The sequence below is a fragment of the Echiichthys vipera genome, assembly GCF_963691815.1.
Source record: "Echiichthys vipera genome assembly, chromosome: 7".
Classification (NCBI taxonomy): domain Eukaryota; kingdom Metazoa; phylum Chordata; class Actinopteri; order Perciformes; family Trachinidae; genus Echiichthys; species Echiichthys vipera.
In genome coordinates, this window is record NC_139832.1 from 19,826,156 (window position 1) to 19,840,324 (window position 14,169).

The 14,169-nt window shown below is 39.1% G+C and overlaps 2 protein-coding genes across 4 annotated transcripts in view; one reads left to right on the plus strand and one right to left on the minus strand.

Annotated features, from left to right (window-relative positions):
• Window positions 1-196: 196 nt before the first annotated feature.
• Window positions 197-2,870, minus strand: hsbp1b (heat shock factor binding protein 1b). The gene is made up of 4 exons (XM_083915997.1): window positions 2,701-2,870; window positions 1,319-1,385; window positions 1,018-1,144; window positions 197-712 (listed from the first exon to the last, which is right to left on the minus strand). The coding sequence occupies exons 1-3, from the start codon at window positions 2,743-2,745 to the stop codon at window positions 1,023-1,025; spliced, it is 234 nt and encodes a 77-aa protein (XP_083772123.1). The 5' UTR covers window positions 2,746-2,870; the 3' UTR covers window positions 197-712; window positions 1,018-1,022.
• Window positions 2,871-2,951: 81 nt separating this feature from the next.
• LOC310949608 (solute carrier family 66 member 2) overlaps window positions 2,952-14,169 on the plus strand; it is a 49,999-nt gene continuing 38,781 nt past the window's right edge. For 2 of the 3 annotated variants that reach the window (XM_083917098.1, XM_083917100.1), the window contains exons 1-3: window positions 3,187-3,309; window positions 6,248-6,503; window positions 7,035-7,168. In XM_083917098.1, coding sequence (XP_083773224.1) covers window positions 6,295-6,503; window positions 7,035-7,168 — 343 coding nt within the window. In that variant the 5' untranslated portion in view covers window positions 3,187-3,309; window positions 6,248-6,294. Of the gene's footprint in view, window positions 3,091-3,186; window positions 3,310-6,247; window positions 6,504-7,034; window positions 7,169-14,169 lie in introns of those variants that run through there. The other variant, XM_083917099.1, reaches the window with a different exon arrangement.

Below are 14,169 nucleotides of genomic sequence, written 5' to 3' on the forward strand. Positions count from 1 at the left end.
TTAAAGAAATTGAATTCCCAATTCCCAAGCTTAGTTGATCCCCAGGTGTTAGTACTTAACTAAGTTAAATACATTATACATGCAACACAGATATTCCAGATAATTTGCATGATAAAATACAACTGACTAAAAAAAAAAAAATACACAAAAACACTGAGCACCTCAGAGTTATTTATAATTCAAAAGTTCACTCAGCACCTGGACAAATATTTATTATGTAAGACATGACAGACTACATTGTATTAAATAGCTTTAATAGAAGAAAATCAGTTGAAACTGGAATGCATCCCACACCTTGGTAGCAACAGTGCTCTTTATAAAACCCTTCAGGCATCAGATGTTCACTGTGCCCATTTTCCCAGGTTGGTAGGGATGGAGGTTCTACTGGCCAGCTTGCGGGTTGTACTTCTCAGCACAGTTCAGGGCGTCATGGTATATGATGTCAGTGAAATAACCTCCGGGTCAACGCACAAAAATCCCAAAAGTTGCATTCCTGCACATGAGCACAGTTCTGAAGGGCATATCACTATTCTAGCTTACAAATAACTTTCAATTTTTCAAGTCATCACATAACTGTTACCGTTTCACAATATTCAATATATAAAAAAGCATTTCACACAACGACACACCAAATAATAGAATTTGTTTTCAATATGGAAAAGTCTGCTGCTCCTGAATACAGGACCGACTTCACACCTTGTTACTTAGAAACCTGCGGGACAGACAAAACAAATGGTCTGCGTTGTAGTAAACTGGTTCAAAGATGATAATAAATCCATTCATAAAAGCATGCATTTTGCCAAGTTAACACCTTACAACGCAAAATTAACAAGTGATTAAATGAGATGTTAAACTAATGGCAAAAAACAATCATCCAATCTTCTGATATCTATTCATGAATCAATCGGGAAGAGCGACAACAATAGGCCTTGAAACAAAATGGAAGGCATGAATAAAAGTTAGGAGGGTATACTGGTGTTGCACTGTTAAAGATGCTAGATGGGTCCTACTTTTTACCTTCATTATGAGCCTTGACCCTCTTTAGCCTTTTCCGGTGCCGCCTCAATCTCTTCAACCCCAGCTTGGGTCATCAAGTCGGCGATGTTCTTCTCCAAGTCATCAATGCGCGTGCTCATCTCATCAAGTGGAAAAGCAGTTAAGGTCCACTAAACTTTACAAAGTTACTTTTAAATGGGAAACATTATATTTGAGACAAATCCATTGTTATACTAGAATATAATAGATCAAACTTTGTAAACTTAATGCATCTAATCAAGGAACAATTGATTGCTTGCATTTGATTGATTAGTTAGGATATTCCTCCCGATGATCTGGTCTGACATGGTCTGGAACTTGTCCTGCATCTGTTGCAGCAGTGTCTGGACCTGTGAAACAGCACAAATACTGTAAGTGCAACAACGAAACCACACACGAAAAAAATGAATCTACTGATTAAAGTCTGTTCACTGAAGAGGGTAGTCACACATCACATTTACCATTTTTTTGTGGATGACACAATCAAAGAGGATATAAGTTCACTATTAATAGCTCTGCCACTGAAAAACATCAGCACTCCCTCTGATGCACCAGGCCTGTGTGGTCTATGAAGGATTTTAAAAAGGAGAACATAGATAAAAGTATCTAGTTTCCTTGAAAACAATGTAAAAGCTGAGTTACCATGGAGAATGATTTACTTTGATAACCATTTGTGCAGAACAATGAATGCACAATAGATTCATACTATTCTGCATTGGTGCATTGATGCCCATCATACAATATGGCTCTTCTATAAATGTTTTATTACATGGTGTCTGCGCCTCCAGACATGGATCGACATTTTTATTTCCCCAAATGTATTCCTCAGATGTCAGATACTTGTAGTTAAGAGGTACCCTAACAGGCAGCATGATAAAATGAATAAACTACATTCACACTATTTGCCAACTGCTGCCTACTGACTTTGTGTTTCTGTTTCTACTTTGATTTGATTCGTTTTGATATGTGTAAGGGAGGAAGTTCTTTAAGAATCAGAATCATCTTTATGTCATTATACTAAGTACAACCCTTCATTGTACTTAGTATAATGACAATAAAGATGTTTCTGTTTCTTAAGGCTAGTTAAAAGCAAAAAAATAAGCTTTACTCTACAAATTATGTGAATAATGTATAGTAAAAATAAGATTATAGGGGGAAAGAAAAATACCACAGGGTATTGATAAAGGTTTACTCATCTCCATGACAACACTGGAAAACATTAGTAGAATTACATTTGCACAATGAGTTGCGCGAGTTCTGTGAGTGAAACTGCACAGTATTCAATATGATATAAATTGGCAATTACTGTTGGAATAAGCCTATCTACAGAAATGACGTTACACAGCAGCACGACGTTTGTTTATGTAATACTATGCGGTTTACTCAGTTGTGATATAGTGATGTCATGTAAAAACCCTACTGACCATTTACGTTACATAACGTGCAAAACAGAAGGTCAGCACGTTCTGGCTTTAGTGAACACATTGAAACACATCGGGCCCATTAAGATAATGGATTATACAAACAAATCACACTAAATGCTAGAAATACGCTATACTACGGCTAACTTTAGCTTGAAAAATTAGCTAACGATAGCTTGCCACCATTAGCATTGTTATGGACATCACTGGCTAGGATGCTGAAGCTAACGCTGGCACGACTCACCACATTGGTAAGGTCCTGCACTGATTTGGGGTCCGTCTCAGCCATGTCGTGGGGTGAATGACTATCTGTGCCTTAACAAAAGTAAAATTCAAGAAGCTGCCTACCGATTATTTTCACTATCTAGGTTTGTAACTGTTAGCAGTCCCTAGCACCACCCACCGCACCGTCAGCTGTTCCACAACACGCAGAGTCTCGCGAGAGCTGACTCGCTGCTAAGAGATGTGGAATATTAAGTTTTGAATGAGGAGCATGTACAGTAGTTTAATTTAATTTTGGTGGTTTTCTAACTCTTATAGCCCCAAGAAAACCAGAAACGCCAATCTTTCAAAGCGTCTGTTCACCACAGTTAGGCTGCATCCCGTGCAAATGGCTGCATGTCATGAAAATGTGGTAAGTCTGAAAGTAATAGTGAACAACGGTGTATGTGTCTGCGCGCGTGTTTGTGTGCCTTACATGCGCGTGCACGTTTCTTCTCTCTTGTGGACGAGTTGGGATTTGAAAGTTGAAGCTGCCAGGGAACCCAGTGTGGTTTTTTTAGCCTGAAACATCCGTGTGAGTGTGCAGTTTGGTGTTTTTTATATGGTGAAGGAAAGTGAATGAAGGCTACTGGTAAGTAAAAGTGGAAAATTGTTCATGGTTTACCTGTAAATACTGTAGTTGAATCGACATACAATCTATGTCAGGGGCAATATTAATGCGTGTTGTGAGCGCGCTTTTTAAAAACAAAAGTGACTATTTTAGAACAATACGCATACTCCCAGGGGGCGTTTTTGGAGGTTGTGTAGCTCTGATGAGGGAATTATATATTACACACGTTTAACCTACTCTGTATACCAATATCACTCTGTAACAATGTAACCAGACGGTGTTATAGCTGTTTCTTTGTGTGCAGTTACTGTAGTTGCCCAGTAGCCCAAAAGTGATGCCTGTATGTTCAGGCATGTTTAGTGACCCAACCCCATAAAGCTATGCTTTGCTTGCATAACAACATGTCCTGTTGCTAGAGGTGGCCCTACTGTGGTGTGGGTGTGATAATTTACTCACAACCAGGCAGAAGGAAATAGCTGAAGACACCTTGTGTTGTTAAATTCTTGAGTAATGTTTAACTGTGAAACCTGTAAAAAAAAACACTTATGGATTGTGTTCAAGGTCTGCTCTACAGTTTTGCATTCCCATTGCATTATTAATAATCTTTTTACATGCTCGACAGGAAGCGCAGGGGGACATTCACTGGGAGGTGTAGATTATTTGAAAATTGGCTTTGCTCCACCAGAACCACCTACCTCGCTCTAGCCTCCAAATCAGTGAGGTCTTGGCTGAAACATTGTCTTCCTTATGTCTTTACTTACAGCTGACTTGCGGGAAATATCAGTGTCTCATGAGTTGTCACAAGCTGCAGGACACAGCCTTTTAAACCAGGCATCAGCTCTTGGTTGCTGACACTGAAAATATGATTGCCATTTCCAGTCACCTTATATTTTGAGTGAGTAATTAAAATCATATTTAGTTATAAGCCTGATAATGAAAATGTTCAACATTCTGGTTTTGTCAGTTGAATCAATTTGTACACTTGTTTGCGATGCTGACAGGTTAGTTGAACTTTTCACCCCACAGTCAAACAACTTAATTTTCTTTATTGTTGTCTCACAAATGTCTGTGCCCACTACTAAATGCACATGTAGTGTTACATGCAGTTCTCCAGTTCTGAATGTAACAGCACTTTTTAAATATCTCTAATGCAACAGATGTTTTAAAAAATATATATTTATTTTGGCTGTTGGCGGTCCCTATTTTTGTTAAAAGGTGCCAAGAATTGATTGCCAATTCTCAAAATGGTTGCCAATGGCAACCTGGCAACTGTTACTGTGGAGCCCTACCCTGTTCATCTTCTGGATGCTCCCAATACAGCTGCATCACATCATGTGTTGAAACAGCCTACTATCAGCAATTACACAAGGAGCGTCATAAAAAGTTACCACCAGAGAACTCGCTTTTGAGTTCTTTTTATTTTGTCATGACTAAAGTTTGCAGTGTTGACTGGCTATCTAAGCTGTACTGAGTGACCTGCCAAATATGTATGGGGGCAAAGGAGTTTATATTTATGCCTAGCCTGGATATTGTTATTGCACAGCAAGAAGAAGAATCACACGGTCACACATGAATCACGACACACCCATTTCCCGCACTTTTCACTATTTCCTCAGAATCTGTATGGTTTTGTGTTAGCAAGTTATAGTTATACAGTTATACAGCAACATACTGGCTCTAATAACAAACATGTCCACAATGTCGTTCCCATTTCAAGTTGTTTATGTGTATTACAAAATCACGTCTGAAATGAATCACTATTTGGTTTGTAGGGTGGTCTAGAGAATGAGGGGACTACTAACATGTGGTAGTTTATGTTATTATCCCCTCAAGAATGCCTGCTACCACTGTGTGCAAAACACCACCATTTTAAGGAACTTAAGTGTCTGAACTAATTGTGTCGCAGAGTGGGTAGCTTGCTAATAATATGTGTTCAACTGTGTGAACCTGTAGTGTATTTGTCAGAGAGAAGTCAGTAACCAGGATGAGTTGCATTTTGGCTTGTTATCTCCACACTGTGGCAGTTTATACTGACACCTCCCACCCAGAACACCTCGGTGGTGCCCCCATAACTGCCTGTCATCTTTGTCCTCACTGGCTATTGGCTGTTTAACCTTTCCTTGCATTTCACATGCTCCCTCTCTGTGGGACTTTTCTTTATCTTTGACTTCAATTCCCCGCCTGTCATATCCATCTGACTATGTGGCTGCAAATTCATAAAACACACATCTGTACCTTTCCATAAATGTGTGAGCCTACATTACTGCTGCCGCAATGCCTATGTAATCATAGAAAAAAGTAATTTGAAAGCTTCAGTTGCAGGTGTGTCCTGCACATCCAAAATTCTCATATAGTATAATAACTTACTAATAAAAATTATATGATTCTTCATTAAAATGAAATAAGTACTCTGCTTACTCTGGTCATTTAGTCAGCTGGAATACAGTTGTGGGGAACCCTAGTTAAAAGTCAGTGTTTGTACTAAGGTTGTCAAAAGTATCAATACTTTAGTACTTTTCAATACTTTGTATTATCAAATGTAGATCAGCCATCATTCCTTTTATTTTTTTCTCCTGTGTTTTTCCTACTATGACATGTCAAAATGTCTTCAGTCAAAAAGGCCTATTGGTCTAATGTCTCAGTTGCACTTTGTTTAATAAAGATTGAAGTGTGCATAAGTTTGGCCAGTCTGGCCATTAGGCCATAGCCATTGTCTTACTTTAATGAGAGTTTGTGGTAAGAGATTATTGTGTAGTCAGCAGGGTCAGTTATTTATAACATACAACCATACATAAGTGAGGTATTTAAATCTAATCAGCCTAATACATTTTACTGCTGATGCTCTCTTGAGGAATGTTAATTTCAGGCCCTGTTATCGACCTCTGGCTACCTCAGAACATTAATTAGTGGTAACTCTGCTGAACAACCATTATTTTCCATTCATTCTGCTGCTTCCCAGGTGCAACATTTAGACCCCCTGGACACCCCTGACCTCTTGTCGGTGTGATGGATGCAGATGTGGTTCTGCAGGAGGAGGACATGCAGGGCTCATGGACGTTGCTGTCCTGGATGGCGTCTTGCCTCATGGTGTTCGGGGGAGCTCTGCCCTATGTGCCACAGTACCAGGATATCCAGAGGAGCAGCAACAGCGAGGGCTTCTCCACTAGAGTCTGTCTGGTACTGCTCATAGCCAACATCCTGCGCATATTTTTTTGGTGAGGAAGACAGGAAAAGGCCTGTGTTTTCATACAACAAGTTTTTGTTTGTCTTTCTTCTTTTTGGCCTTTGAAAGGCACAGGCCATTTATAATAAAATGAGACTCATTATAAAATGTGAGCCATATGCTTTTCACTTTGAGGCTTCTCCTCAAATTGTTTAACGCATCAGAGAGCACAGGTCATTGTTTCCGACTGGAGGGACACAAGGGGGAATTTAATAGGTTCTTTATGGAATCTGGTTGGAACCTTGAATTATTTATAAGGCCTTTCTGTGCCGCTTATGGCCCATTTGACATGTCCTGTAATAAAACCATATAATATAATTTCATATAGTTTCATATATCTATAAATTGCTATTATAAATAAATCACCTTTTTATTCATTTATTAGCCTTACTTTTATTGCAAACTAAAGGCCATATTCATTTCTTGTCTATAAGGTATTTTTTAGACTGTCTTAATAGTCTCTCTTAATTGTCACCTCTGTGAAGTCTAGAATGTGATTGGTGTCTTGGTTGCGTCCTTGCAGGATAGGGAAGCAGTTTGAGCTCACCCTGCTGCTCCAGAGTGTGATGATGATCCTCACCATGTTTGCCATGCTCCATCTCTGCTGCACGGTCCAAAACACCAACCGAGTGAGCACCAAGCAACACCGTCTTTCAGGTAACCGGCTTTGTTTCAAAACCATCTTGACTGACAATAATCATAACTAACAGCACAATTAAAACTGACAAAACATAATCACATCATGCACTTACAGTAGTTATAAATCATTTCAGGGTAGTAAACAACATATTCAGCATGCCATTTATTTGTGTCAGTTTAGATGCCAAGTGCTTCAACTCCTTCTTGCCAAAAGAGGGGGCCATTGGAAAAGCTTAACTTGTAAGGCTGCTGTTTTCAAAATGCCTTACCTATGACAGACGTATTTACTACTAATCTGATATCCACATGCCTACATCTTTTTTGAGTAGTTAGTTTAGGCTCCTTTAGTCTAGACAGATGCTGCTGTACACTGGTTATGTTTAAGCCTAAAGGGTAATGATGAGATTGTGTCATAGATATTAAGATATGTAAGTAAGTGCAAGGCAAAACACAAATGTCCTATGGATCTATTACTCACACATGAGATTAGTCTATTCTGGGCATGGTGTGTGTGTGTGTGTGTGAGTGTTTGTGTGTGTGTGTGTGTGTGTGTGTGTGTGTGTGTGTGTGTGTGTGTGTGTGTGAGCGCACACACGCACGCGTGTGGATGATGTGCATGGTGAGGGAGAATTGGAGATGGCATAGAGAATGCTAAGATGAACCATCAGCATCCCCTGTGCACTGTGTGTGTGTCTATGTCTGCAAGCGCATCCAAAAATATTTTTGGGGTCACTCTTTATAGTCTGCTGTTTTTCATGGGTAATCATGTTTTTTAACAGATGCGAGAGTTGATTGCTTTTGCGAACTGGCTGACTGAAATTCAATCTAAGTGCATTTTTCTTTTTATAAAATAACAGCCAATGGAGGGGAAACTGAATAATGGAATCTTGTAATACTCTGATGACGCAAAGCAGAATACATTATGTTGATTCATTTGTAAGGAGAGAAATATTTCTTTATAAAGCAAAACAGAATGTGTGTCCATTTGTGTCGCTGTCAGTGGCAATTCTTTTAAAGTGACTTTTGTGAGAGACAAGCGATTTTGTGTGTTTGGACATGAGAGTAATGACCATCTTTATCTCTGGCATTTGTGCTTCTCTTGTCTGAGAAAAGAGCTGGTGTATTACTCATCATGAACCCAAACTTTTTCACAGCAAATTGAATCATTTATGACGACTAGCGGTGCTTGTAGATGATATTTATGATGGATGTATCTATCTGTAACCAGTATGTGTACACATGTTGTAAATACATTAGACAATAAGTCTGCCTGCATACCAAATGTACTCTTTATGTTAAAGAGGCTTAGATACAGAGAGCTGATTGATGAAAAGTGATGCAGCTCAGGATAGAATATTCACACATGGGTTTATCTGTTATGACCCTGGTTACTAAAGCACTGCATGACCACCCTCCTACATCAAGCCCCCCGATCTGAAGGACGGCTCTGAGGTCCGGTTTCACAGAGCGTGGGTACGAAGGGGGGGAGGGTGGGTTCCGGACAAGAATAGATCAGAACAGCCTTTCGTCAAGACGCTCCTCCCTCCATCGAGTCTTTCCAACAGATCAGGGTCATCTCTATATAAAGTAGTTTCTTCTCCCCAAGATGCATGTTGGCATGATTTTTAACAATTTTTGAAGATCTTTCATGCTGAGCTCTCTTTCCTGTCATTTTTCCACTACCCACCCAGAAGCCATCTCTGTCCTTTATCTTTCTCTTCTTCCCCCTCCCTTCTTTTTCCCACCTTCCTCCACTTCTTCTCTCTTCTTTCTGTCCTTCTGTTTTTTTTCATTTGCTCCCACTTCTTCTTCTCCTCTTCCTTCTCCTAACTTCTCCTTTCAGAAGGGACACCTGAGACTGAAGTCCATTTGTGCCATATCAGGGTCATCTATGATCTGACTGTCAGCCTGCCAACACCTGTTCCCTACTTGCTGAGCTAATTTTCCAGTTCCTGAGACACATAAATACTCACACATAGGGAATGCACTTTATTTCCCAATTACTTGATGGATAAAGTGAACAATTACTTGTCACTTTTGTCTGTGCAACTGTTGCTGCTGATTCCTGTCCCTGTTACATTCTGTTGTTGCTGATTGTGCTGCTTTCCCTCCGCCCCTTCCCACTCTGATTTCTGTTTTTCTTGCTTGTGAAAGCATCCCTTGCGATGTACAGTAGATGTTTTCCATATATTAGTAATGTATATCTGCAGAATCTGTTCTGGTATATCACCTAAGGGTGTTGTTTAGTGCATTGCTGACTCCATCTTGCATGCTGTCTTGATTCATTTGGGGTTCAGCCAAGCTTTTTCTGCAAAATACAGCTGGCTTTGCATTGTTGCAGTGATCCCAGTTGCTTTAACACAAGTTTAATATACGCTAACAAGAATAGTATACATTTTTCTCTCAGAATGGGTTTGCCTGCTTTCCATCCATGGTATGTTTACATAATGCTTTCCTCAACAAGGTGTAGGTGTTTATCATTGTTGTCAGGGAACAATGCTGCACCCTTTTCTGATGTATGCAGAGAAATTGTGAACAACGCACGGATGGAGCCATGTTAGCATTACTGAAAGGAGTGACGTCCACAACAAAGCAAACCTGCTAGGAAAGAATTGTTATGTTGCATCAAGTTAGGGTTATGTTTTACCCTCATGTAACAGTGAGGTACTTTATCTCCCCTGTTCTTGTTAGCAATGCAAGAACACCAGTAATAATGGTGTCATTACTTGAATAAGAATTTTCCTCTTGTTCAACTATATAAAACAGTATGACACAAACATGAACAATACCAATCTCATACCGCCCTTTCAGATTGTACAAAACTCAACTCACATACTGTACCTTTAAACAAACATATACTGTAGGTATCATACAGCTTTTTACTTGTAAATGTGTGCAAACTGTAAAATGTATTTCTTTAATGTGTGCTCTCACTTGGCGTTTTTAGCAGATGCTGTGGCCAGTAGCTCCCATGTACTATATTTTTGTTTAATTTGTTGTCTTTCTGCTGTTGTTACTTGAGCGCGGCAGAAGCATGCCACCACAGCAAAAACAACACAAATGAATAATCAGTCATTTTTAAATCTTTCATAAGAAATGTAAGAAAATTTAAGTTAGTTGATATCGATCCTTATACATTTCGGATCAGTTCGCTTGTAAATGTCTTCTCGTATCCCGATTTTTGATTTATTTTCATTGTGTCCCAAAAGTTGGTAAAAGGTTTGCGTCAAGCCCTGGCACACCTATTTGTCCTCTCTTGACCACGACTTAACATCTATTATACTTTTCCAAGGATGCACATACACAAACGATCCATTGGACATGCATCAGCTGACATGAACATAGATGCAGATTTGTTTTTATTTTCAAGCATTACTGTTTTCAGTGTTTCTTTTTATCACAGCATTTGCCTGTAGTGAAGTCGGAGACAGCAAACTTATAACAATATGTACAGCTCATTACTGCCTATAATGTACCATCATACAGTCCAGTAAAGAAGTTAAACTCTACCTGGTGACATGTGCTCCCTGTAACGACCAATACTTGCAGGGTTAAAATCTTAACAGATACCATTTTTACATACTGTAAGTGGAAGAGAGAGAAAATCAACGTGATTAGACCGTGATTTAATTTTCTAGCAAGGTCACATTCATTATCATTAATGAGTCTGAGGAGGTATTGACTGGATGAATACATTTTTGTGTGTGTGCGTGTGTGTGGCGGTGGTGGTGGTGGTGGTGGGGGGGGGGGGTAGTTGGCATGCTCTACTTCAGCTCTTTATGCTGCCTCAATCTGCTGGTGGTGCTGTGAGAGCAGAATGAAAGGTCATCAAAAACATGCTGTTTTCTGATTTTGTTTCAGAGCCCATTACAATGTTATCCTTCACATTTACACCAATATAGGTATCCATAAAGATATTCATTTGTGAAAATATGTTTAAAATGAAATTACATTGAGATATGAGTTATTATATCTAAAGAATAATTGTGATCCAGAGAACCAAATTAAAAAAAAAGGTGGATTAAAGTTAGAGCTTCTGTGCTTTATTCACAGAGACTCTGTGAGTGTAACGGTGTCCACGTTGAGCTGACTCAGGGTTGTGACTTTGCAGTGGCGGCCTCAGGGTGCCACATTAACAGTCCCGGCCTTATGATACAGGGATTGGGAGGCTGATAATGTTCAAAGACAAATATGACCTTGGGCTAGGTGTCAAGCTTGGTGCAATGAAAGTGGTGAGTAACTTTGAAAGTAGAAAACTAGAGGAAACAGAGTAAGGCAAAGGAGGAAATGCTTATCATCTAGTATTCTGTGAATTATTTAGGTTTAAAATATTTATAGAAGCTCATTTTAAAAGAAATAAAGAGTGGAATAGCATCATCCTCTACTGGTCGGACTGGGTAGAGCACATCCTGACTACTTTTACACATTTGATCTCAGCTCTTAAGGTATTTTTTCTGTAACCTGTGCATCCTGCTTAAGTTTTTGACATTATTTTTCACATTTAACCAGCCACATTCTCAGCTCTCACCTACAACAACGCTTTGTGAGTCACCTAGCAAAGAACCACAATTGCTATTTAACATTCTGTTTGCGGGAGCCGGCAAGAACTTACCAGACCATAAACAGAGGAGGAGATGGGACTTTTGATAGCTAGTGTTGACCCTGCAGTCATCCTTAGAACCGTTAGCACTCAAGTGGTGAAAGCAATTTCAATTTGCTCTTGATAACCTCTTCGGAAGAGGCTAGACAGATGAGACATTGTACTCGTGATAGGAATTTTTTAAAGGATGTGTGCTCAGTCGGTGGCTGATTTGTTGCCTGTAATGTTGCAAAATTAACATTCACTCTATTTTTATTTACCCAGAAGAACAAGTTATCACAGTTTCCAGCAACATATTTCTTCATAGATTCACACCATAAATTCACACCATAACTGTTCTATATAGCCGCAGCTCTCTGCTGTTCTGAACTAAGCAGCTGCTGTGGTAACTAACTTGAGTCATTCAGGCGAACTTACTGCTTAAAATCCATCAAGAACCAAATTTGGAGTATTCCCTTTAAACACATTACTGAATCAATAGACACATAACTAAGGCTCAGGGCTCTGTGCTTTTTTTCTCAAAGGGAACTTGAAGGTAAGGAAAGGCTGAATCATTTTCTTTTTCACTTCCAACTCGTGTTTTTGTTTTACTAGGCTGCACCTAATCCTGAACATTTAACTTCATTCAGAGAATCATTAAAGATCCCAACCACCTGGGTAACAGCCTTTTTTCCCTGTTGATGTCGGGAATAAGGTACCAGCACTGAGGGTCTACTCACACTTACCAATCAAATCGTGCCCAAGCACGATTAACGGCTACAGTCTAGTTCGTTTGAACAGTGTGAGTACAACTGTATCCTTAGAGACACAGAACAAACGTTTACCCTCAGGCCACTAGGTTCCTTTTTATGATTTTAGAGAGTTTTATTCATACATTGAAAAAAAAGACAGGATTTCTTTTCACTAGAATTTTATTTCGTATGATTTTACGTGACAAATTGTTTGATTGACTTTTGACAACATTTGAAGACAAAAATCTGAAATAAATTTAAACAAGTGTGTTTTCTGTTTGTTTGTTTGTGTTCTTTATAGGCAGGAATGGTCAGTCGTTTGCACTTGAGATGCGCAGATTGGCTCTGACTTTCGCATGTACACATAAATCATCCACCCGCCACCTACCCTAAGGAATTACTTTCTCCAAATTTAGAGACCTGCATGGACACTACACTTGTAGTCTGGTAATCTATGCCAAATGAAAAATTAGACTTAAAATATGATGTTCACATTCAAGGGAATGTAATGAATATTTTCCTCAATAATGATGTATTATTTCACCCATCTGTGATTAATCACACACATAGCTTAATTATTTATGACCTAGCCTGCCTGATCCACGGATTCTGTGGGTAAAACTGTAAACTGGGCATCATTAACGGGCTTTTATGCATTTGCGTTTGTTTCTGAACTACTGAATGGTGCAGAGAATGATGACCCTGCCACTCACGCTTATCTGCAAGCAATGCTCAAGCAGCACTGAAGCAGGGCAAATCAGGTGTTATAAACACACACGCACGCACACAAGTGGACACTATGACAGACACTGTGCAACCCAACCAATTTAATTTACATATCCTTGAACAGAAACGGTTTCTGCTTACTTTCAACGTCAAGTGTGTTTAATTAAACCCCTGATAACAGCAAAGTTTAATTAGCAAGTTAAATCAAGACAGGTAGGTGAGAGGTGCTTTATTAGCAGTTAAGTATATTGGATTACTTGAGTAGAATGTAAAATGTATCATTGAAATTTTATAACATACCTCAGAGGGAGTATTTGTGGAGATAATTATTATAGCTTGCAAGGTTTCACGGAAGCTGACAGAAGAGCCACAATGTGAAAACATTTTCCCAAACCAAAGATACTTTTTGTAATTACCTTTTGGGTGTAGGAAGCTGTTTTAGCATTTTTGTGCCTGGTGTGTCCCTTAAGTGTATGATATATTTGGCATTGTGAGCGGTGGCATGTTGGTGGATATTAATACAACAACATAGAGAAGTGACTCTCCCTTTTGTCTGATGGCGTGCTGCCCTCAACAGCTTTATGTTGTTCTGAAATGTCCTGAAAGGAATCATGTGTCTGTAAGGAGTACTTCATATATTCTCCAAATTTTGTGTGTGTGTGTGTGTGTGTAATACACAATATAAGACATAAACCAAAATTAATAATAGATGAATGCCTTTTAGTTTCATGGCCCTGGTATTTTACATGATGGCTCACTGTCACAGCTTCGACAGAGCCATTTTTCATCTACCCACAGTTATTCAATTTTTTAAATTTAGTAATTTATGTGTAAGCATAAGTTTCAACATACAGCTTGTGGATTCAGTAGATTTTTGGTCAAATCAGAAATGACTAAATTGCCCGCAAGCACATGAATGCACCAATTAGAGAACTTTTAATAGTAAATAAGCTTTGACTATA

Bases quoted from the DNA above. Each gene is read 5' to 3' on its own strand.
- hsbp1b (XM_083915997.1), bottom strand. From the start codon at position 2,745: ATGGCTGAGACGGACCCCAAATCAGTGCAGGACCTTACCAATGTG. The intron at 1,386-2,700 runs GTGAGTCGTGCC...GCTGTTTCACAG, and splicing joins TGCAGGACCTTACCAATGTG to GTCCAGACACTGCTGCAACA. The intron at 1,145-1,318 runs ATATCCTAACTA...CTGCTTTTCCAC, and splicing joins AGACCAGATCATCGGGAGGA to TTGATGAGATGAGCACGCGC.